We start from the raw sequence: 24,530 nt of genomic DNA on the forward strand, positions 1-24,530 counted from the left end.
TCTTTCTTTTTTTTTTTTTTTTTTTTTTTTTTTTTTTTTTTTTTTTTCCCCATGAAGAAATTTTTCCTTTTTTTTTTTTTTTTTTTTTTAACTCAGGTTTTCAAGCTTCGCTTAATTAATCATGAGGAGTGACGGCCTTCCCCCTCGGTTTGCCACATAGGTAAATCTGGATGCAGTCACAACTTATATACACTTGGACCAAACATTCGGGACGCGGTTCTCCTCCCTATAAATCTCTCTTTACGACATGCGGATAGGACCTTCGGAAGGGCGACAAAGCGCACCATAATTTCGTCTCCACAGGGAAACTGCCTTCCAACATAAATGTTGCTTTCCAGTTGCCGCGAGGATTCGAACCTCCGATGCTCCGCATAGAACTCTCTTGCTTTACCACTGCGGGCATTTGGCCTTTTTTTTGCATGGCTGGGCATTGAGCAATGTCCATCTGCTCATCTTTCTTCACCTGGATACTCAGAATTCAATGAGAATTAAGAAAAGATAATGATCTGCATTGAGAAATTAAAGAAGAAAATTTGTATAATTCTAATAGGAAGATAAATCTGCCTTAGGGATGAAGGCTTGAGAGGCGACCCCAATGGTGATTATTACACAAGGTATTGGTCCGATAATTTCCCTCGTGGATATGGAAAATACTTGTGGACAGATAGTTGTTTGTACGTAGGCAACTGGTTTAGAGGCAAGACGATGGGAAAAGGTACGTTTAGTTGGCCATCCGGGGCGATGTATGAGGGTAGCTTTAAGAATGGTTTCATGGATGAAGGTATGTATACGAGGCTGAATGGGGATACTTATAGGGGCTCTTGGATCGTGAATTTTAAGCATGGTCGTGGTGTTAAGGAATATGGAAATGGAGATAGTTATGATGGCGAATGGAGTAGAGGAGTACAAGAAGGAACGGGGAAATATCAATGGAAAAATGGGAATTGTTATGTAGGGGAATGGAGGAATGGAACAATTTATGGGAACGGGAAAATGTGTTGGACTAATGGGAATGTGTATGAAGGGAATTGGGAAGATGGATTGCCTAAAGGAAATGGAACATTTAAATGGGCAGATGGGAGTTTTTACGTAGGGATTTGGATCTAAAGGAACAAAGCGGGACTTATTATCCATCTGGATCACTATTGGAAGGAAATCTTGAATGGGATCCTCAAGAAGTTTTTAACACCGATTTGAAAGATTGTAAGGTTTGTCCAGGTGAAAAGGTCCCTGTATGGCCATCGCAGAAAAAGCTTGCAGTTCGGAATTCCACAAAGGGCTCAGATACGAGCGTTAGGCCACAAAGAATGTTGGTCGACAGTAGAATAGATGCTGGTGTAGATAGGGATTTTGGCCGAATGCGGTTGTCTGATGCTGCACCTTCGCCTCCTGGATCTGTTCGGAATGGAATGGCCGGAAATGACTCTGATGACGGTTTACAGTTTGATTATGTAAATTCAAGAAGCAGCTCTCTAAGGATACCTAAAATAGTGAAAAAACAAGGAGAGACAACGTGCAAAGCTCATAGGAAATATGAGCTAATGCTCAATTTGCAGCTGGAAATTCGGTATGATTTATTCTTCTGCTTCAATTTCATCAGATCTCTCAAATACTTTTGGCGTATCTGTTCTTTTTTAATGTAGCTGATATAACATCTATACCGAAATTTTCTTCAAAAAGAAGGTTCGGAATCAGACTGATTCACAAAACGCCTTTCTGGATATTAGGAGAGTGCTAATTATTTTTTTTTTCACATCTCTCTGTATACAAAAATGACAAAACCCATCCCGTAAAATCCTATACACGGTAGGAATATAAATATTAGGTCGATCAGCACACAATTGTACTTATTCGACTACACAGTGTCCAACACAAAGGAGAAATATGAATCGATACCTATACCGTTTGCTAACTTCATAGGCATTCTGTTGGAAGACCCAGTCCACCTCCATCGCTTGATCTGAAGCCATCAGCTTTTGACCCCAGGGAAAACTATTGGACAAAATTCCCTACCGAGGGATCCAAAATTACTCCACCTCACCAATCCTGTGAATTTAGATGGAAAGATTATTGTCCAAAACTATGCAGGTAAGATCTTGTTCTGCAAGGTCTATTACAAAAAGAGCTTGAATTGCTGACATTTTCATGTTTGGTTGTTCTTAAAAGTAGCTTAAAATCTACTTCTTCTGTATGATTCAAAATTTGAATTAGATTCTCTCATTAGGAAATTCAAAATCATAATTTCGTGCAAATCAAGCCTGACGAATTCTTAGTTACCTGTCTTGATAATTTTCAGGACTCTGAGGATGTTATTCAAAGTTGATCCAGCAGATTATATGTTATCGATATGTGATGATGATGCATTGCGCGAACTTTCTTCCCCTGGAAAAAGTGGAAGCTTCTTTACTAAACTCACGATGATCATTATATGATAAAGATGATGAAAAAAGCAGAAGTAAAAGTGAGAATTCCTAATTTAAGTTCATCTAAATGTATGAGTGAAATCAGCAAACAGGATATCTTTTATCACTTTTCCATTTCGTTGTTAGGTTCTATTAAGGATGCTAAATGCGTATTATAATCATGTTCATGCATTCGAGAATAATCTAGTGACTAAATATTTTGGGCTGCATTGTGTAAAGTTGAATGGTCCTGCTCAAAAGAAGGTATTATCAGAAGCAGACGATATATAGACATTGCTTCTTCATAAAAAGGTTTAATGTGACTGATGATTTAGGTGAGGTTCATCATTATGGGAAATCTCTCCTATTCTGAGTAAATGATCCATACGAGGTACGATTTGAATGGCTCAACTTTTGGCCGACTAACTGATAAACCCGAGTCAGAGATTGATGCCACGACAACTCTCAAGGAACTCGATTTTAATTTCATCTTTCGACTTCAAAAGACATGGTTTCAAGATTTTTGTAGGTAAAAAATTTCGGTTTCATGCCTGTCTCCTCGTGTTGTCAAGGCCATTTCGTTTCTCAGGATTTTTAGGAGAGGTTAATCGGAATATTACTTGTTTCTGCAGACAAGTTGACAGGGACTGTGAATTTCTTGAACGGGAGAGAATTATGGACTATAGCCTTCTGGTTGGTCTTCACTTCACAGACGCATCACATGATGACCATACTCCCTCTGGTGCGATAACCCCTGTTGGTAATTACTAATTTTCAACATTTCCAATTTACATATTATCGAGCTCATGTTTGATACGGAATATTAGTCGTGATTAAACAATTTCTTCTATCATGGCTCAAAATCAAGATACTTGGTTTCAACTGTGATATAGATAATTGCAGCTCAGAAACTGACTCAGTTCCACGTCTATCAAGAGCAGATGTGGATCAATTGCTTCTGGACCCCACAGGGTAAGATGATTCTACATTGAACTGTGTTATTGAATCTTTATGGTTGTATATGTTAAACTACCTCATCTAAAAGTTTATTGGTTAGAGGGACAATTTTCTTTGATTCACCTCTTTAAGAGCAATTATTTTTTTATCTAATGCATGTCATGTGAACAATTTTCATAAATAGATACCGCAAGACTTGAACCAAGAATTTTTGCTACTTTTGATATTATGTTGAACATCTTGTCAAAGAACATTCAGACGAAGTGGTTTAGCAGTATATTCATGTCAATATCTTAATGTTGGAATCAAAATGGTTGGTGAAAAAATATTCATACAGCCATCCCCAAGTTTATTCGGAACAAGGCTTCGTTTGTTATTAGTCAAGCATTGGCTGGGTTGAGTTTCACTTATTTTGCATTATCATGTACGAACGTGTTCGAAATCTTGTTGGGTGCAGGTGGGCAAGTATAAGATTGGGATTCAACATGCCAGCAAGAGTAGAAAGAACTGAGAGGAAGAATGACATTGAAATCCAACTAGTAGAAGAGCCAACTGGGGAATATAATGATGTCATTATGTTTTTTGGCATCATAGACATTCTGCAGGACTGACATTGCAAAGAAGCTTGAACATGCATACAAGTCCATCCAATATGATCCTAACTCAATCTCGGCTGTCGATCCTAAGCAATGCTCCAGGCGTTTTCGCTATTACGTACTCAGAGTTTTTGCAGAAGATACATAAAACATCAACCTCCTCTGCAAGTTTTGAGCGATTAATGGGGAGATTAAGAGGGATTATTATTGCATATATACTTCCATTCTTTCCATTCTTCAATTTTCATGTAGATATAAGCAATTTTTCTTTTATGCTTTTCCCGTAAGTATGGAGAAAGTTGTAATCAATAAGGTTTTCCCTAATCTCTTTTCCAGAGAGGAAGTGCCAAATTTTTTATGGGTAGTCGCCCAGTTTGGGCTGGTGGAAGTACAGGAATAGCAATCAGCAAAAATGTTTTCTATTTGTAGAATATTTGCAAAATATATTTTTCAAAGATGCAGTCACTTCTTGATCAGTTCCTTTTTTCTGTAGAAAATTGTAATTGTGCTGAAGCCAGGGTTGTACAAGAGAATAGATGTTCCCATGTTTTCGACCGAAGGGATCTAAGGAAACCTGAGCAGCGGATGTTTGGAAGGGATTCATCACATCGAAACACTCTTTTATCCTTAAGTGCCCAATCATAGCTACTTACCCAGATAAATTATATCACCTAGAGATTGACAGAAATTGCATCATTTTGTGGGCAGAGGGAGGAAACCAGCCAGCACTTTTTCGTTTAGTGCGTCATTGTAGGAACAGATCAGAAGGTGGATGGGTATTACACCTTCAATGTCTACGTTAGCAAACTCATCAAAATGGATTAAGAAGTAGGCTCAAGGGACTTTTTGGCAAAGTAAAGCCAAAAGAATCACACTAGCTAGCACCATCTACAACATTTGGATGGCAACAAATAAACTGATATTTGAAGATCTTAGACCACGCTTCAATAGTATTGTGAAACGGATCAAAACACAAGTAATGATTACATTGCATCCTAATGTTTTAATCCATTTTGAGTCCCTAGCCTTGGGTGGTTGGACTATGTTGTTGGTACATCTTATGATTTAGTTGGGATTTTGCAAGATTTGGTATACCCAATGTACTTGTACATGAATTTTTATCTATATAATTACACATTTACCAATAAAAAAAAATGTGGTAACAAAGATGATTTACTAGAAGTTTACTAAATATAGTACTGCACAAAACGGGACGAGGTGAAATGGTACAGATTTGACTTCTTTATTCGGTCCACTAGCATCTAATGCATCTTTATATTAAGATTTCATATTTTCATAGATGTTCTTCCAACCAAAGACGGGCCACTAGAGCTTCCAAAAAGGTTGAAGAAACACGTGGAATATTGGAGAGGACGAACAATAATAAAGAAAAGAAGGTCGAACATTATGATAGTTGCAACACAAGAACACCATTGATCCCAAAGACAATGTAACACCACAATGTATCTCATAAACGGTTAAGCAACCACGAGTTTTACGCGACACGACATTATTACAAATAAAAAAAATCAAATGTGAAAGTTCACATTCCTTGGATGTTACTAATTTCATAGTTATACCAATAACATCCTTAACATACTCCACTAACGCAGAAACTTCCCCACGAGTTTCACACAGAATATATCATTTCAGAACTTCAGGCAAAGGCAAAGCTCTAGTGTAGAGACTGCCAAGAATATAACTTGAAAGTTTAGCTGTTGAAATGCCTAGTGCGGCATTTCAGGCAAGTACTAACAATTCAGTTGAGCACTTTCACCTAGCAAAATAGAATAACCAAATACTTCTATTGATTCCATCCAAATGCCCATAACTGCAGGGAATAACCCAATATTCCTGAAGAGGGCTGACTGACCAACCAGACAAGGCACTCCTGCATGTAAAATTACCAGTTACATCACCTATTGATATCATAAGCTCCATACAATAGGTCTGGAAGCTCGCCGAAGCTGCATATAAAACTAAAAACATATTAATACAATTTACCCAGTGTGTGATACAAGGCATTATAATTACAGAGAGCCTCCAACTAGAGGGCAATGACACATAAAAATGACAACAAAGAGGTATAAAAGACCAAATGAATCCCTTTTTTGGGGGTGAGGTTTAGCTATCAAATTCTACCATTTTAATTCGCATTGTGAATAATCAACCTAAGTCGAATTCTCAATATAAAACCAAAATTATGGAGTGCTAATAAATTGACTCAAACCTAAATCATTCAATAAAATACAAGCATATCCTTCTGCACCTAGTCTGCTAGTGGGATGACGATACTCCAGCCATGCCATGGTTTGAAATATCAGAATATGGGTCTCCAGGCTAAATCCATGCTCTAATCTCCATTCATTATTTTTTCCCTCAAGGGGCAATAGCTTTTGACTATTGTTTTTCTAAATAAGGTTTAGAAATGTCCAAAATAGTTACAAAAGGCAAAAATCCATTTAGCAATTTGCTACAAACTTCATTTAGTAAACTAATCAAATCATTGCAGTGTCAAATAACTCCATAGGCCAAGCTACACACATTTACCAAGTAACAAATGCATCAGTGCCCAGGAGAGAATATTCTGGTGGCGAAGTAGTATGACAGCATTATCAAGGAGCCGATTGGCAATATCTACATCATTAAACAGATCGCATTGTAGGAAGTCAAGTTCTTCATCTGATTGAAGGATGTTGGGGAAGGTAAGACAAATATAGAGATAGTTGCTAATTAAGGGATAAAATGAGCACTTTCTCTTGTAAGGCTAATGGTGAAGGTAGTTATCATTCATCTTGCAAGAAACATACACAAGCACACATAAGGTACTCGGAGCAAGATTTTATCGCAAAAATAAAACACGAGATAGAGAAGGTACTAATAAATTGGTAACCAAAGGCAACACCCCTTCTACCAAACAACTCGTCTAGACCAGTGAAAAAAGAAAATGGGGGCAAAGTACAGTTAGGCAGACCCAGTCTGTCCTCTCTTCAATCGAACCAAAAGTAAAAGAGAAAAAGATGTTGGAACTCTCAATCAAAAGGACCCTAAATGGTCATATATGCATTCATTAGGAGCTAAAAATAGAGAGAACCAAGGGGGGAAAAAATTAAATGCAAGCGATGCTCAAACAGCAAGGCCAAAGATTGCAAAATCACTTTCACATGAAAAAAACCATTTTCCTCGAGCTGAAAACCACAGTTGAGAAAAGGAAAAAGAGAAATATGCCAAAAGGAAGAAACTAACACTCAGAAGAACAAACACATTCAGTCAGTATAAAATCAAAATAAAAGGCTACTGTGTCAGACGTTTTGATTATTTTACGTAATTTGAAAGGAAAAACTAACATCTTAAAAGAAAAAGTCAATTGACAGAGAGAAACCTGTTCAAAATCAGGTGCCTTCAACACTCCAACTACTACCATGCTCCAACAAAAACTCAACACGGAAGATTCAGCAAAAGCAATGGTGGAAATGATAGCAACCCAGCCATGGATATTTGTCGCGTCAAACTGTTCAAACCTTAATACGTTAAGAAAATTTGATGTGGTAGAAATTCAAGTGGAGCATCTCAACATAAAGTCAATTTCAAGATAGTAGGAAACTGCCCCCCATCTATAGAGAGGGAAGGAAGAAAATAATGATTTGAAGACTAAAAACTAAAGAGGCAGAATACACCTTACCATCTATGCTCCCCTAATCATCTCACACAAAGAAGTGACTTTCCAAAGGAGATTGTCCTTGATACTTCTTTGACCTGACATAATGTTGATTTCCTCCATGAAATTGTTGCTGCTGCTCCTGGTACTGCATCAAATGCTCTGGCAACTGATAGTCGAGCCAGCTTTTCTGGTTTTGACTCTGGACTTGCATCACAGAGACTTGCTTCCCAGGGAAAGGGAAGCTTGTCTTTCCCATTGAACCACTGTTCTTGCTCGCAGAAGGGAATTTTGGTCCCACATGATTAATGGACTTGTTAAATCCAGCACTTTGATTTGAAGATAACTCATATCCATCTAGCCAGCTATGTTCGTCCATTTGAGGGGTTAAATGATTTTCATTTTTCAATGTCATGCTGTTCAATGACTCATCCACAGTTTTAGAAGGAGTGGAACCAAAGCCAGGTGGGGGCCCAAAATACCGAACAGGTTGATTCACAGGATTCTTTTTTATGCCTGCTGATATGGCTGGTGATGGTTTGACAAACGGGCCATCAGTAGCTGCTCTGGGGTACATAATGGAATCAAATTTAGATGTTACAGCAGTTTGTGAAATCTGAACAGGATAATTATGTCCAGAATCAGTGTTGACAAACCGAGGGTAGGGAACAGCAGAAGCAGCAGGCTGGGACACTCCCAATTGATCTTGCAGAGCAGGTTTCATAAAAGATCCATTTTCCATCAAACTCAAGTGGGACAAGCCATTCAGGGTTGGAGCTTGTTCTACCAAGTACTTTGAAAAGCTGGGTTGGACTGGTAGCATATACTGAGAAGTGCAGTTAGCAACAGCTATAGATCGTCCAGTGCTTGGAGCACCCTGTAAGAGGAAACTCTCATCTCCAACAGAAACAGACCCATTCTGATTCCCACAATGAACCCTTCCATCACCAACAGTGGAAGCAAGAACCTCTGAAGAAGTTAACTTTGATGCGAAGTCACTCACATGCTTCTCAGTCTTAGATGGCCTGAAGACAATAACCTCGTCGTCTTCCTCTCCTTCAGCATCAACCTCCAGCTTGGGCCTAGCAGCTAGAACCACTTGGCCCTCAACAGAATTTTCTAGCGAATTACCATTTATTTTGGGATCTTCTAAAGGGCTGGTGAGTGGATAATCAACAGAAATTTGGGGTTCAACACCGATCAAGAATTTCTTCAACTTCGTGTCAAAATATATTCCCTCCTTCCCAATCTGGACCACATTTGCGAGAGCCTTTCCAGCTGCAATAATCCTCTGAATGCGGGCTTTCTTTTCCTTATTGCCACCATCACTTCCAAAACTATGCTTCCTTGAAAAATCGAGGGTAACTTGAGCAGGAAGAAGAGGAAAGAATCCTCTCAATTCAAAGTCTTCAGGCAATGCAAGACGATTAGCAGTCTCAAATTCATCGTACTCACTCGCATGGGAGAAACATGTTTCGTCTTCATCTTCACCAATATATACATATCCACTTGATAAGAGCTTATTAAAGAAGGCGATAACATTGTTCCAAAAAAAGGATCTAACATTCGCTTGCTTCTCCTCCAGACCACTGTCTACTGCAACATTATGGTTACAGGCTAACCATTCTACAAAAACCATGATACCAGGCAATAAAAAGCTAGATGAAGGATCATTCAACTTGTTGCAGCGTTCAAGTACATAACCCATAAATTCGAAGGTAGCAGTAAATGCATTATGAAGCAGGACTGAACGCTGTAGGCTATCAGCATATGATTGGTTTTTGTTTTCCTTGCTCACATCATGAACAATAAATATGAGAATAATGATCAGTCTGACAATTACTAGTTGACACAGTGCAGCATCAGAACCAAAGTTGAACTCCTCATCTGGCCCAGAAGAAAGAAGTTCTAACAAATCATTTCTAACCATTGAGAAGACTTCCTCAAAAGTTTCCAAGCTGGATAAACATGAGAAACGTATAAGCATCATTGGTTTGTAATTTTAATGTCACAATATACTAAACAGTGTAAAAATTCAGAACAGACCTTGTCCGCGTGAAAAGAATGCCATTTAGTCGAACAACTGCAGCATCAGAACCAAAGTTGAACTCCTCATCTGGCCCAGAAGAAAGAAGTTCTAACAAATCATTTCTAACCATTGAGAAGACTTCCTCAAAAGTTTCCAAGCTGGATAAACATGAGAAACGTATAAGCATCATTGGTTTGTCATTTTAATGTCACAATATACTAAACAGTGTAAAAATTCAGAACAGACCTTGTCCGCGTGAAAAGAATGCCATTTAGTCGAACAAATCGTGTGATGAAGGCTTTCAAAAGATCAGCAACGCCAGAAGCTCTTTTCTTAGCTGAACTTGCTTCCACCTTATTATCTTTAATAGAAGTCCTAGTTTCACCTTTACCTCTCCTGTACCCAGGCATCCTCGAAGGTGCTGCCTTCACCAAAGCTTTAGCATCACCAAGAAGTTGGGTATAACTCTGACGATTCTGCCAAAATAGAGAAAATTAATGACGAGAACAATGGTGTAAAAGTGCCATTGGTTGATGGGAAGGTAACAAGAATCTTGAAAAATTGAAGCAAGAAAAGAGGTCCTTGTGACATAGTAATACTTGATCAAATGGCACTTTCTACTTCATGTTTTGTTCTTATTAGGTAACAAAGCACCAATTTCAATCACGAATGCTATTCTCTACTCTCAGGAACAGACATGGAGTTAAGCCTAACACTCGTAAAAAAGATAATAACAACAAGTGAAAAAATAAGAACATAGTTATATACTAGGTTAAAGGTGAAAATTTTAATGAACTTAACATCCTCGTACTTGTTCATATACTGAATAGTTACCTTTTCGAATGCGATGATCAAGTTGTCCCTTGCAGTGATGAAAGGGTTCTCAACAGCTAGGCTTCGGAAGTAGCAATATATAGACCCCAGTTCATCATTGGAATATCCTGCCAGTATAGCAACCTGAAAAATTAAGAGAACTACAAGTTAATAACCAAGCAGGACAACCATATCCAAAATATAGGAAGAGGCAATTAATGACAAAAGTTGCCAACTAAAAACCACTATGAAGTTCAAGAAGGGTTTACCTGGTGATGTGGATTACCACTAGAAGGCCAAAGTGAAGAAGCTTGCATATAATAACTGGACGCAGCTGCAAATTCCCGAGCTTTAGAGTCCCCTTCCCCATATAAGCCCTTGTATCGTGCAAGATCCCCCAGATAAATCAAACAGCGATGACAGGATATCAATCCCTTATTCTTCTCAGAAAATTTATTTCCATGTTCTAACGAGGAAATTTGATTGTGTGGATCATCGGAAAAATTATCCAGTGGTAGACCATACTTTACCCTTATCTTCAACATCAAATCATGATAAAATCCAGTGGTCTCAGAAAGAAACGCCTTGAGCTGGGAACGGATTTTGGTCAGTCGATCAGGTCCAGCTCGGGAAGGAACTTCCCCATTCGGGGGTGCAGCTGGTCCTGATGAAGCTAGAGAGGCGTTGAAGAGTGCCCGTAATTCCTCAATTCTCCTGTAATGCAACTGCCACAAAGCATACTCTACGTCGTTTTGTTCAGAAAAAGCATGGTCTTCAAGGACAATAGCCTCATAGTTTTCACGCATCTTTTGCCATGCATTTGGATCAGAAGGGATTCTGGCTTGGGCGGCTTTCCTACGCTTGGCCTCCAATTCAACATTCTATAGTGGAATGAGAAATCAGTCAAAGAAACATAATTGATTAAAGAGAACATAATAATTATATCTTTTTAAAAACGCCAACTAAACCAAACAAGATAATTCTGCATTTGTATGCCTCGTTTATCTCGATGAGGTAATTGGATGATTTTTCGAAGGTAACCCCTTTGCCAATGTTCTACAAAAAGAAACGTAATCTAGGCCACATTATACGACACAAACATTCACATGAAGAATGCCAAACTCAATTTCCACCCACAAAGAGATAATCTTTTGGACTAAAGAACACATATACCTTGTTGAAGAGGTGCTGAACACGTTCCCTTGATGAATTTTCCTTGTAATCATCCATTGGAATAGCCATCATCCATCAAACAAGTGTCGAAAAAATCAAATCCAATCAATGAAACTTCAGAAGCAATAAAAAGTATTTAAGCTACCAGGAATAGCCTGCAATAAAGCATACTAATTAGCAAAATGATGCGAGTGAATGAAAACTGAAATAATGAGACTTAGTCTGAATAATCCGAATTCAGAAAACCCCCATTTTCCGCCCACATATCATAAATATAAGTATTCTGTTCAACAGAAATTCCCATTAATGAAACCAGATCTTGACATTTCCAATTGCTGACCCATGTCATATAAGATGCTCCAATTGTTTAAAAAATCTCAACATCTCAAAGCATGGCAAATAAAAAACACCTTAAGGCCCTGATCGGGTGGCATTTCTGGAGACATGCTTCAATGCTTGTGAGGCATTCACTATTTAATTCTCTAGACTTATTTACTTTGCTTATGGCGCAGGGCAAAAAATATTAAAAATTCCTCTGGACCCAACTTTGTAAATAGCCCATTGCCTCACTAGCTATTGCTAAAGCATTAAAAAATTGTCTCCCTATTAAACCACCTTGGGAACCAGCTACAACTTAAAAAAAATATTTATACTAGTCCACTTTGGGAATAGTCCGTTGCTCCACCAACTAAAGAAATAGTTTCCTTTTTGTTACTTCATGGATTTATTTTTTATTTTTTATTTTTTATTTTTTTGAACATTTTAAATTATTCTATTTAAATTTTGAAGAGATTTTATGATTTATTATGAGATTATTTCGCATTTTAATTACTTTACTCTGTCTTTTTTTTTTCTGGTATACATTGAAGCTTATGCCTTGCTTACGGGAATGCCTGAACACCCGATCAACCTTTTAAACATAATGCTCCGAAGAATGTGCACGAGTCCATCTATGTCCCTACATGTCCACAATATAAAACCCTAAAAAGTATCTGTAAGTGTGGTTTCAGATTGTCCATCATTTTGCCTTACTTGAATGAAATAGTTCACTTCCAACTTATTTAAACATAAATTTCTTCCAATTCATTTGAACAAGATTCCGCGTAAAAACATAATACATTTTTACCAGCTTTTAACAACAAAAAAAGGATTGACACTGAAAATTCTGGACTCTCTATCTCTACACATACAGAACCTTCCCGGTCATTACAAATGGTATTTTAAGTATATAAGCATAAAAGGTTTAGTTTTAAAATTAACAAACTCACGAAGCATAACAAATCTTTCAATTGTAAAATAGTAAAAAGGAAGATTAATGTTAACCAAAATTATTAAACCAAAAATCCAGAAAATCAAAACCCTAAAGTCAATCGACTTCATTAATAATGAATTGGAAAATCAATGACTAAAAAAACTTAATAATATAACTTCATACAGCAAGTATTCTTCAACTACAAAAATTGATAGGAGATAGAGAAAGCAAAACCTAAAATCAATCAACTTCATTAATGATGAATTGGAAATCAAAAGATAACTCAAACAAAACGTCAAACGTGTGTCAATTACGAAAGTAGGGAGGAGAATGAGATATTAACCCAAAAAATGAAAGGTGACTCAAGTAAATAAGACCCTGAAATCAACCGTGTTCACATTTAAACAATATCCACCAAGAAGAAAAACATAGATTCAAAAGAATGTACCAATACAAGCCGAAGTCGTCAAGAATTATTTAGAACTCAGCAGATAAAAAAATTACCAAAAGAATTTATAAAGAACCACCAGATCTGCAAAGATCACACCGCGACTATTCCCGGATTTTTCCAATTCAAAGAAATAGGTGGGTCTATGTACGATTGAACAAAGGCACTTATATACGGTGAGCAGAAGACGGGTTAGGTTTTCTAATCGGGCCGTGATTTGGAGATAGAATTAATTTACTTGTACCAAATCTCTTACCTAATTTTTAATCGAATTGACAAGTGATACCCCCTATTGGAGGGGCGCCTGTTCACTCCAATAAAGACACGACACTTGTCAATTCGATCACCCATTTCGTAAATAATTTGGTACATATAGCATCTCCCTCTGTAAATTTATGCTGTTTGATAAAAGTGGATTTTAATATGTTTTATGGTAGCGTTCATCCTATACATGGATTTGACAAGTATTTTTAACAAATAATCGTGACGTTGGATTTGCTTCATTTAAAGATCATGATTATTTGTCAAAAATATTTGTCAAATTCATGTGTAAGAGAAACGCTTCCGTGTTTTTATTATATATTTTATGGGAAAATTGCAGCAGCAGTCTTTTAACTTTTTAATTTTCGTAGATTTTACTCTTACCTTTAATTTATGCTAATAAAGGTCCCTAACTTTTCAGAAATATGCAGCTAAGGTACAAATTGTGCCGTTAGTTGACCAAAAAATTTGATTTTAACCAAATGATAACTCCTCAAATTTAACATAAAAATAAACCAAAAAACTGAAAAAAGAAACCTACCCACGTGCCTCACTCCATCCCACTCTCATGAAAAACCTATAAGCTAGTGGTGGGCATCCATGAAACAAAAATCTATCTTTCCCTTTCGCGGCTTCCCCTTCTCGACTCCCACCCAGACCGGTGGTCGAAGTCGTCATCTCAATGCAAATCAAAATTTCTTTCATAAATCTATTGAAGATTTGTAACAATTTTATTTTCATTTTTTGATTTTATGAGTTTCGATTATAGTTGTGTGAGGATTTGACAATCACTAGTAACGGTGGCGATTGGTGGAGATTTGATTTTTGGATCTTTGGTGTCAATTTTGGGGTTTGTCGATTTGTAATCTACAATGAACGGTGGGTTTTTGTTGCTGGGGCGATTGGCAATTTGAGATGCTGATGATGGTATCGATTTAGGTGTGGCAATGGCTGCCATTTGACTATTATGTGAGCTTTCTTAGCCCCCGTTTGAGCCATATTATTTCTCATTACATTAAATTAAATTTTTCTCTCTCATACTTTTAACCACACAATCTTCAATAAAATAATATTACACGTAAATTAAAAAAATTTCAACCACTCATTTAAAAAAAATAAAATTATTCATCTCATTATAATGCCAAATAATGGGGCTCCAACATACCCTTAGTTTTATTTTTCCAATAGTGGGGTGAGTCTTTTGGTTTATTTTCTACACGTGCAATGAGCTGGAAGGTAGCGATAAAGGAGGTCAGCATTGGTAGTGGGTGGTGGTGAAGGGAGTTGTGGTGGCGATGTGGCTGTTTCTGATAGCGCTTACATCAAAATGGTTGGTGAAAAAATATTCATACAGCCATCCCCAAGTTTATTCGGAACAAGGCTTCGTTTGTTATTAGTCAAGCATTGGCTGGGTTGAGTTTCACTTATTTTGCATTATCATGTACGAACGTGTTCGAAATCTTGTTGGGTGCAGGTGGGCAAGTATAAGATTGGGATTCAACATGCCAGCAAGAGTAGAAAGAACTGAGAGGAAGAATGACATTGAAATCCAACTAGTAGAAGAGCCAACTGGGGAATATAATGATGTCATTATGTTTTTTGGCATCATAGACATTCTGCAGGACTGACATTGCAAAGAAGCTTGAACATGCATACAAGTCCATCCAATATGATCCTAATCAATAAGGTTTTCCCTAATCTCTTTTCCAGAGAGGAAGTGCCAAATTTTTTATGGGTAGTCGCCCAGTTTGGGCTGGTGGAAGTACAGGAATAGCAATCAGCAAAAATGTTTTCTATTTGTAGAATATTTGCAAAATATATTTTTCAAAGATGCAGTCACTTCTTGATCAGTTCCTTTTTTCTGTAGAAAATTGTAATTGTGCTGAAGCCAGGGTTGTACAAGAGAATAGATGTTCCCATGTTTTCGACCGAAGGGATCTAAGGAAACCTGAGCAGCGGATGTTTGGAAGGGATTCATCACATCGAAACACTCTTTTATCCTTAAGTGCCCAATCATAGCTACTTACCCAGATAAATTATATCACCTAGAGATTGACAGAAATTGCATCATTTTGTGGGCAGAGGGAGGAAACCAGCCAGCACTTTTTCGTTTAGTGCGTCATTGTAGGAACAGATCAGAAGGTGGATGGGTATTACACCTTCAATGTCTACGTTAGCAAACTCATCAAAATGGATTAAGAAGTAGGCTCAAGGGACTTTTTGGCAAAGTAAAGCCAAAAGAATCACACTAGCTAGCACCATCTACAACATTTGGATGGCAACAAATAAACTGATATTTGAAGATCTTAGACCACGCTTCAATAGTATTGTGAAACGGATCAAAACACAAGTAATGATTACATTGCATCCTAATGTTTTAATCCATTTTGAGTCCCTAGCCTTGGGTGGTTGGACTATGTTGTTGGTACATCTTATGATTTAGTTGGGATTTTGCAAGATTTGGTATACCCAATGTACTTGTACATGAATTTTTATCTATATAATTACACATTTACCAATAAAAAAAAATGTGGTAACAAAGATGATTTACTAGAAGTTTACTAAATATAGTACTGCACAAAACGGGACGAGGTGAAATGGTACAGATTTGACTTCTTTATTCGGTCCACTAGCATCTAATGCATCTTTATATTAAGATTTCATATTTTCATAGATGTTCTTCCAACCAAAGACGGGCCAGGAGAGCTTCCAAAAAGGTTGAAGAAACACGTGGAATATTGGAGAGGACGAACAATAATAAAGAAAAGAAGGTCGAACATTATGATAGTTGCAACACAAGAACACCATTGATCCCAAAGACAATGTAACACCACAATGTATCTCATAAACGGTTAAGCAACCACGAGTTTTACGCGACACGACATTATTACAAATAAAAAAAATCAAATGTGAAAGTTCACATTCCTTGGATGTTACTAATTTCATAGTTATACCAATAACATCCTTAACATACTCCACTAACGCAGAAACTTCCCCACGAGTTTCACACAGAATATATCATTTCAGAACTTCAGGCAAAGGCAAAGCTCTAGTGTAGAGACTGCCAAGAATATAACTTGAAAGTTTAGCTGTTGAAATGCCTAGTGCGGCATTTCAGGCAAGTACTAACAATTCAGTTGAGCACTTTCACCTAGCAAAATAGAATAACCAAATACTTCTATTGATTCCATCCAAATGCCCATAACTGCAGGGAATAACCCAATATTCCTGAAGAGGGCTGACTGACCAACCAGACAAGGCACTCCTGCATGTAAAATTACCAGTTACATCACCTATTGATATCATAAGCTCCATACAATAGGTCTGGAAGCTCGCCGAAGCTGCATATAAAACTAAAAACATATTAATACAATTTACCCAGTGTGTGATACAAGGCATTATAATTACAGAGAGCCTCCAACTAGAGGGCAATGACACATAAAAATGACAACAAAGAGGTATAAAAGACCAAATGAATCCCTTTTTTGGGGGTGAGGTTTAGCTATCAAATTCTACCATTTTAATTCGCATTGTGAATAATCAACCTAAGTCGAATTCTCAATATAAAACCAAAATTATGGAGTGCTAATAAATTGACTCAAACCTAAATCATTCAATAAAATACAAGCATATCCTTCTGCACCTAGTCTGCTAGTGGGATGACGATACTCCAGCCATGCCATGGTTTGAAATATCAGAATATGGGTCTCCAGGCTAAATCCATGCTCTAATCTCCATTCATTATTTTTTCCCTCAAGGGGCAATAGCTTTTGACTATTGTTTTTCTAAATAAGGTTTAGAAATGTCCAAAATAGTTACAAAAGGCAAAAATCCATTTAGCAATTTGCTACAAACTTCATTTAGTAAACTAATCAAATCATTGCAGTGTCAAATAACTCCATAGGCCAAGCTACACACATTTACCAAGTAACAAATGCATCAGTGCCCAGGAGAGAATATTCTGGTGGCGAAGTAGTATGACAGCATTATCAAGGAGCCGATTGGCAATATCTACATCATTAAACAGATCGCATTGTAGGAAGTCAAGTTCTTCATCTGATTGAAGGATGTTGGGGAAGGTAAGACAAATATAGAGATAGTTGCTATTTAAGGGATAAAATGAGCACTTTCTCTTGTAAGGCTAATGGTGAAGGTAGTTATCATTCATCTTGCAAGAAACATACACAAGCACACATAAGGTACTCGGAGCAAGATTTTATCGCAAAAATAAAACACGAGATAGAGAAGGTACTAATAAATTGGTAACCAAAGGCAACACCCCTTCTACCAAACAACTCGTCTAGACCAGTGAAAAAAGAAAATGGGGGCAAAGTACAGTTAGGCAGACCCAGTCTGTCCTCTCTTCAATCGAACCAAAAGTAAAAGAGAAAAAGATGTTGGAACTCTCAATCAAAAGGACCCTAAATGGTCATATATGCATTCATTAGGAGCTAAAAATAGAGAGAACCAAGGGGGGAAAAAATTAAATGCAAGCGATGCTCAAACAGCAAGGCCAAAGATTGCAAAATCACTTTCACATGAAAAAAACCATTTTCCTCGAGCTGAAAACCACAGTTGAGAAAAGGAAAAAGAGAAATATGCCAAAAGGAAGAAACTAACACTCAGAAGAACAAACACATTCAGTCAGTATAAAATCAAAATAAAAGGCTACTGTGTCAGACGTTTTGATTATTTTACGTAATTTGAAAGGAAAAACTAACATCTTAAAAGAAAAAGTCAATTGACAGAGAGAAACCTGTTCAAAATCAGGTGCCTTCAACACTCCAACTACTACCATGCTCCAACAAAAACTCAACACGGAAGATTCAGCAAAAGCAATGGTGGAAATGATAGCAACCCAGCCATGGATATTTGTCGCGTCAAACTGTTCAAACCTTAATACGTTAAGAAAATTTGATGTGGTAGAAATTCAAGTGGAGCATCTCAACATAAAGTCAATTTCAAGATAGTAGGAAACTGCCCCCCATCTATAGAGAGGGAAGGAAGAAAATAATGATTTGAAGACTAAAAACTAAAGAGGCAGAATACACCTTACCATCTATGCTCCCCTAATCATCTCACACAAAGAAGTGACTTTCCAAAGGAGATTGTCCTTGATACTTCTTTGACCTGACATAATGTTGATTTCCTCCATGAAATTGTTGCTGCTGCTCCTGGTACTGCATCAAATGCTCTGGCAACTGATAGTCGAGCCAGCTTTTCTGGTTTTGACTCTGGACTTGCATCACAGAGACTTGCTTCCCAGGGAAAGGGAAGCTTGTCTTTCCCATTGAACCACTGTTCTTGCTCGCAGAAGGGAATTTTGGTCCCACATGATTAATGGACTTGTTAAATCCAGCACTTTGATTTGAAGATAACTCATATCCATCTAGCCAGCTATGTTCGTCCATTTGAGGGGTTAAATGATTTTCATTTTTCAATGTCATGCTGTTCAATGACTCATCCACAGTTTTAGAAGGAGTGGAACCAAAGCCAGGTGGGGGCCCAAAATACCGAACAGGTTGATTCACAGGATTCTTTTTTATGCCTGCTGATATGGCTGGTGATGGTTTGACAAACGGGCCATCAGTAGCTGCTCTGGGGTACATAATGGAATCAAATTTAGATGTTACAGCAGTTTGTGAAATCTGAACAGGATAATTATGTCCAGAATCAGTGTTGACAAACCGAGGGTAGGGAACAGCAGAAGCAGCAGGCTGGGACACTCCCAATTGATCTTGCAGAGCAGGTTTCATAAAAGATCCATTTTCCATCAAACTCAAGTGGGACAAGCCATTCAGGGTTGGAGCTTGTTCTACCAAGTACTTTGAAAAGCTGGGTTGGACTGGTAGCATATACTGAGAAGTGCAGTTAGCAACAGCTATAGATCGTCCAGTGCTTGGAGCACCCTGTAAGAGGAAACTCTCATCTCCAACAGAAACAGACCCATTCTGATTCCCACAATGAACCCTTCCATCACCAACAGTGGAAGCAAGAACCTCTGAAGAAGTTAACTTTGATGCGAAGTCACTCACATGCTTCTCAGTCTTAGATGGCCTGAAGACAATAACCTCGTCGTCTTCCTCTCCTTCAGCATCAACCTCCAGCTTGGGCCTAGCAGCTAGAACCACTTGGCCCTCAACAGAATTTTCTAGCGAATTACCATTTATTTTGGGATCTTCTAAAGGGCTGGTGAGTGGATAATCAACAGAAATTTGGGGTTCAACACCGATCAAGAATTTCTTCAACTTCGTGTCAAAATATATTCCCTCCTTCCCAATCTGGACCACATTTGCGAGAGCCTTTCCAGCTGCAATAATCCTCTGAATGCGGGCTTTCTTTTCCTTATTGCCACCATCACTTCCAAAACTATGCTTCCTTGAAAAATCGAGGGTAACTTGAGCAGGAAGAAGAGGAAAGAATCCTCTCAATTCAAAGTCTTCAGGCAATGCAAGACGATTAGCAGTCTCAAATTCATCGTACTCACTCGCATGGGAGAAACATGTTTCGTCTTCATCTTCACCAATATATACATATCCACTTGATAAGAGCTTATTAAAGAAGGCGATAACATTGTTCCAAAAAAAGGATCTAACATTCGCTTGCTTCTCCTCCAAACCACTGTCTACTGCAACATTATGGTTACAGGCTAACCATTCTACAAAAACCATGATACCAGGCAATAAAAAGCTAGATGAAGGATCATTCAACTTGTTGCAGCGTTCAAGTACATAACCCATAAATTCGAAGGTAGCAGTAAATGCATTATGAAGCAGGACTGAACGCTGTAGGCTATCAGCATATGATTGGTTTTTGTTTTCCTTGCTCACATCATGAACAATAAATATGAGAATAATGATCAGTCTGACAATTACTAGTTGACACAGTGCAGCATCAGAACCAAAGTTGAACTCCTCATCTGGCCCAGAAGAAAGAAGTTCTAACAAATCATTTCTAACCATTGAGAAGACTTCCTCAAAAGTTTCCAAGCTGGATAAACATGAGAAACGTATAAGCATCATTGGTTTGTCATTTTAATGTCACAATATACTAAACAGTGTAAAAATTCAGAACAGACCTTGTCCGCGTGAAAAGAATGCCATTTAGTCGAACAAATCGTGTGATGAAGGCTTTCAAAAGATCAGCAACGCCAGAAGCTCTTTTCTTAGCTGAACTTGCTTCCACCTTATTATCTTTAATAGAAGTCCTAGTTTCACCTTTACCTCTCCTGTACCCAGGCATCCTCGAAGGTGCTGCCTTCACCAAAGCTTTAGCATCACCAAGAAGTTGGGTATAACTCTGACGATTCTGCCAAAATAGAGAAAATTAATGACGAGAACAATGGTGTAAAAGTGCCATTGGTTGATGGGAAGGTAACAAGAATCTTGAAAAATTGAAGCAAGAAAAGAGGTCCTTGTGACATAGTAATACTTGATCAAATGGCACTTTCTACTTCATGTTTTGTTCTTATTAGGTAACAAAGCACCAATTTCAATCACGAATGCTATTCTCTACTCTCAGGAACAGACATGGAGTTAAGCCTAACACTCGTAAAAAAGATAATAACAACAAGTGAAAAAATAAGAACATAGTTATATACTAGGTTAAAGGTGAAAATTTTAATGAACTTAACATCCTCGTACTTGTTCATATACTGAATAGTTACCTTTTCGAATGCGATGATCAAGTTGTCCCTTGCAGTGATGAAAGGGTTCTCAACAGCTAGGCTTCGGAAGTAGCAATATATAGACCCCAGTTCATCATTGGAATATCCTGCCAGTATAGCAACCTGAAAAATTAAGAGAACTACAAGTTAATAACCAAGCAGGACAACCATATCCAAAATATAGGAAGAGGCAATTAATGACAAAAGTTGCCAACTAAAAACCACTATGAAGTTCAAGAAGGGTTTACCTGGTGATGTGGATTACCACTAGAAGGCCAAAGTGAAGAAGCTTGCATATAATAACTGGACGCAGCTGCAAATTCCCGAGCTTTAGAGTCCCCTTCCCCATATAAGCCCTTGTATCGTGCAAGATCCCCCAGATAAATCAAACAGCGATGACAGGATATCAATCCCTTATTCTTCTCAGAAAATTTATTTCCATGTTCTAACGAGGAAATTTGATTGTGTGGATCATCGGAAAAATTATCCAGTGGTAGACCATACTTTACCCTTATCTTCAACATCAAATCATGATAAAATCCAGTGGTCTCAGAAAGAAACGCCTTGAGCTGGGAACGGATTTTGGTCAGTCGATCAGGTCCAGCTCGGGAAGGAACTTCCCCATTCGGGGGTGCAGCTGGTCCTGATGAAGCTAGAGAGGCGTTGAAGAGTGCCCGTAATTCCTCAATTCTCCTGTAATGCAACTGCCACAAAGCATACTCTACGTCGTTTTGTTCAGAAAAAGCATGGTCTTCAAGGACAATAGCCTCATAGTTTTCACGCATCTTTTGCCATGCATTTGGATCAGAAGGGATTCTGGCTTGGGCGGCTTTCCTACGCTTGGCCTCCAATTCAACATTCTATAGTGGAATGAGAAATCAGTCAAAGAAACATAATTGATTAAAGAGAACATAATAATTATATCTTTTTAAAAACGCCAACTAAACCAAACAAGATAATTCTGCATTTGTATGCCTCGTTTATCTCGATGAGGTAATTGGATGATTTTTCGAAGGTAACCCCTTTGCCAATGTTCTACAAAAAGAAACGTAATCTAGGCCACATTATACGACACAAACATTCACATGAAGAATGCCAAACTCAATTTCCACCCACAAAGAGATAATCTTTTGGACTAAAGAACACATATACCTTGTTGAAGAGGTGCTGAACACGTTCCCTTGATGAATTTTCCTTGTAATCATCCATTGGAATAGCCATCATCCATCAAACAAGTGTCGAAAAAATCAAATCCAATCAATGAAACTTCAGAAGCAATAAAAAGTATTTAAGCTACCAGGAATAGCCTGCAATAAAGCATACTAATTAGCAAAATGATGCGAGTGAATGAAAACTGAAATAATGAGACTTAGTCTGAATAATCCGAATTCAGAAAACCCCCATTTTCCGCCCACATATCATAAATATAAGTATTCTGTTCAACAGAAATTCCCATTAATGAAACCAGATCTTGACATTTCCAATTGCTGACCCATGTCATATAAGATGCTCCAATTGTTTAAAAAATCTCAACATCTCAAAGCATGGCAAATAAAAAACACCTTAAGGCCCTGATCGGGTGGCATTTCTGGAGACATGCTTCAATGCTTGTGAGGCATTCACTATTTAATTCTCTAGACTTATTTACTTTGCTTATGGCGCAGGGCAAAAAATATTAAAAATTCCTCTGGACCCAACTTTGTAAATAGCCCATTGCCTCACTAGCTATTGCTAAAGCATTAAAAAATTGTCTCCCTATTAAACCACCTTGGGAACCAGCTACAACTTAAAAAAAATATTTATACTAGTCCACTTTGGGAATAGTCCGTTGCTCCACCAACTAAAGAAATAGTTTCCTTTTTGTTACTTCATGGATTTATTTTTTATTTTTTATTTTTTATTTTTTTGAACATTTTAAATTATTCTATTTAAATTTTGAAGAGATTTTATGATTTATTATGAGATTATTTCGCATTTTAATTACTTTACTCTGTCTTTTTTTTTTCTGGTATACATTGAAGCTTATGCCTTGCTTACGGGAATGCCTGAACACCCGATCAACCTTTTAAACATAATGCTCCGAAGAATGTGCATGAGTCCATCTATGTCCCTACATGTCCACAATATAAAACCCTAAAAAGTATCTGTAAGTGTGGTTTCAGATTGTCCATCATTTTGCCTTACTTGAATGAAATAGTTCACTTCCAACTTATTTAAACATAAATTTCTTCCAATTCATTTGAACAAGATTCCGCGTAAAAACATAATACATTTTTACCAGCTTTTAACAACAAAAAAAGGATTGACACTGAAAATTCTGGACTCTCTATCTCTACACATACAGAACCTTCCCGGTCATTACAAATGGTATTTTAAGTATATAAGCATAAAAGGTTTAGTTTTAAAATTAACAAACTCACGAAGCATAACAAATCTTTCAATTGTAAAATAGTAAAAAGGAAGATTAATGTTAACCAAAATTATTAAACCAAAAATCCAGAAAATCAAAACCCTAAAGTCAATCGACTTCATTAATAATGAATTGGAAAATCAATGACTAAAAAAACTTAATAATATAACTTCATACAGCAAGTATTCTTCAACTACAAAAATTGATAGGAGATAGAGAAAGCAAAACCTAAAATCAATCAACTTCATTAATGATGAATTGGAAATCAAAAGATAACTCAAACAAAACGTCAAACGTGTGTCAATTACGAAAGTAGGGAGGAGAATGAGATATTAACCCAAAAAATGAAAGGTGACTCAAGTAAATAAGACCCTGAAATCAACCGTGTTCACATTTAAACAATATCCACCAAGAAGAAAAACATAGATTCAAAAGAATGTACCAATACAAGCCGAAGTCGTCAAGAATTATTTAGAACTCAGCAGATAAAAAAATTACCAAAAGAATTTATAAAGAACCACCAGATCTGCAAAGATCACACCGCGACTATTCCCGGATTTTTCCAATTCAAAGAAATAGGTGGGTCTATGTACGATTGAACAAAGGCACTTATATACGGTGAGCAGAAGACGGGTTAGGTTTTCTAATCGGGCCGTGATTTGGAGATAGAATTAATTTACTTGTACCAAATCTCTTACCTAATTTTTAATCGAATTGACAAGTGATACCCCCTATTGGAGGGGCGCCTGTCCACTCCAATAAAGACACGACACTTGTCAATTCGATCACCCATTTCGTAAATGATTTGGTACATATAGTATCTCCCTCTGTAAATTTATGCTGTTTGATAAAAGTGGATTTTAAT

General features: G+C 37.4%; 2 protein-coding genes and 1 pseudogene across 7 annotated transcripts; 1 reads left to right on the forward strand and 2 right to left on the reverse strand.

Annotated features, from left to right (window-relative positions):
- LOC111391161 overlaps positions 1-5,024 on the forward strand; it is a 13,924-nt pseudogene extending 8,900 nt beyond the window's left edge.
- A 364-nt stretch (positions 5,025-5,388) lies between these two features.
- Positions 5,389-13,525, reverse strand: LOC111391180 (protein SMG7-like). The gene is made up of 8 exons (XM_023016335.1): positions 13,385-13,525; positions 11,629-11,783; positions 10,725-11,336; positions 10,477-10,599; positions 9,889-10,118; positions 7,638-9,571; positions 7,338-7,466; positions 5,389-5,934 (listed from the first exon to the last, which is right to left on the reverse strand). The coding sequence occupies exons 2-6, from the start codon at positions 11,698-11,700 to the stop codon at positions 7,660-7,662; spliced, it is 2,949 nt and encodes a 982-aa protein (XP_022872103.1). The 5' UTR covers positions 11,701-11,783; positions 13,385-13,525; the 3' UTR covers positions 5,389-5,934; positions 7,338-7,466; positions 7,638-7,659.
- Positions 13,526-16,396: 2,871 nt separating this feature from the next.
- Positions 16,397-24,304, reverse strand: LOC111391185 (protein SMG7-like). Of its 6 annotated transcripts, none has more exons than XM_023016346.1 (8): positions 24,164-24,304; positions 22,408-22,562; positions 21,504-22,115; positions 21,256-21,378; positions 20,668-20,897; positions 18,646-20,579; positions 18,346-18,474; positions 16,397-16,854 (listed from the first exon to the last, which is right to left on the reverse strand). In XM_023016346.1, exons 2-6 carry the CDS (start codon positions 22,477-22,479, stop codon positions 18,668-18,670), a joined length of 2,949 nt encoding a protein of 982 aa, XP_022872114.1. In that variant the 5' UTR covers positions 22,480-22,562; positions 24,164-24,304; the 3' UTR covers positions 16,397-16,854; positions 18,346-18,474; positions 18,646-18,667. The 6 variants fall into 6 exon arrangements, with proteins under 6 accessions (XP_022872114.1, XP_022872112.1, XP_022872110.1 ...); XM_023016344.1 differs by having other exon boundaries at positions 16,397-16,930; XM_023016342.1 differs by having other exon boundaries at positions 16,397-16,942.
- Between the last annotated feature and the right edge of the window lie 226 nt (positions 24,305-24,530).

Source organism: Olea europaea, unplaced genomic scaffold, assembly GCF_002742605.1.
Source record: "Olea europaea var. sylvestris unplaced genomic scaffold, O_europaea_v1 scaffold760, whole genome shotgun sequence".
In the NCBI taxonomy this organism is placed as follows: Eukaryota; Viridiplantae; Streptophyta; class Magnoliopsida; order Lamiales; family Oleaceae; genus Olea; species Olea europaea.

Excerpts from the sequence above, each read along its gene's own strand:
- LOC111391180 (XM_023016335.1), bottom strand. The coding sequence starts at position 11,700 with ATGATGGCTATTCCAATGGATGATTACAAGGAAAATTCATCAAGGGAA. Across the intron at positions 10,600-10,724 it reads GTGGTAATCCACATCACCAG|GTTGCTATACTGGCAGGATA; the intron begins GTAAACCCTTCT and ends TTAATTTTTCAG. Across the intron at positions 9,572-9,888 it reads ATTCTTTTCACGCGGACAAG|CTTGGAAACTTTTGAGGAAG; the intron begins GTCTGTTCTGAA and ends ATGTTTATCCAG.
- LOC111391185 (XM_023016346.1), bottom strand. The coding sequence starts at position 22,479 with ATGATGGCTATTCCAATGGATGATTACAAGGAAAATTCATCAAGGGAA. Across the intron at positions 22,116-22,407 it reads TTCAGCACCTCTTCAACAAG|AATGTTGAATTGGAGGCCAA; the intron begins GTATATGTGTTC and ends ATTCCACTATAG. Across the intron at positions 20,580-20,667 it reads ATTCTTTTCACGCGGACAAG|CTTGGAAACTTTTGAGGAAG; the intron begins GTCTGTTCTGAA and ends ATGTTTATCCAG.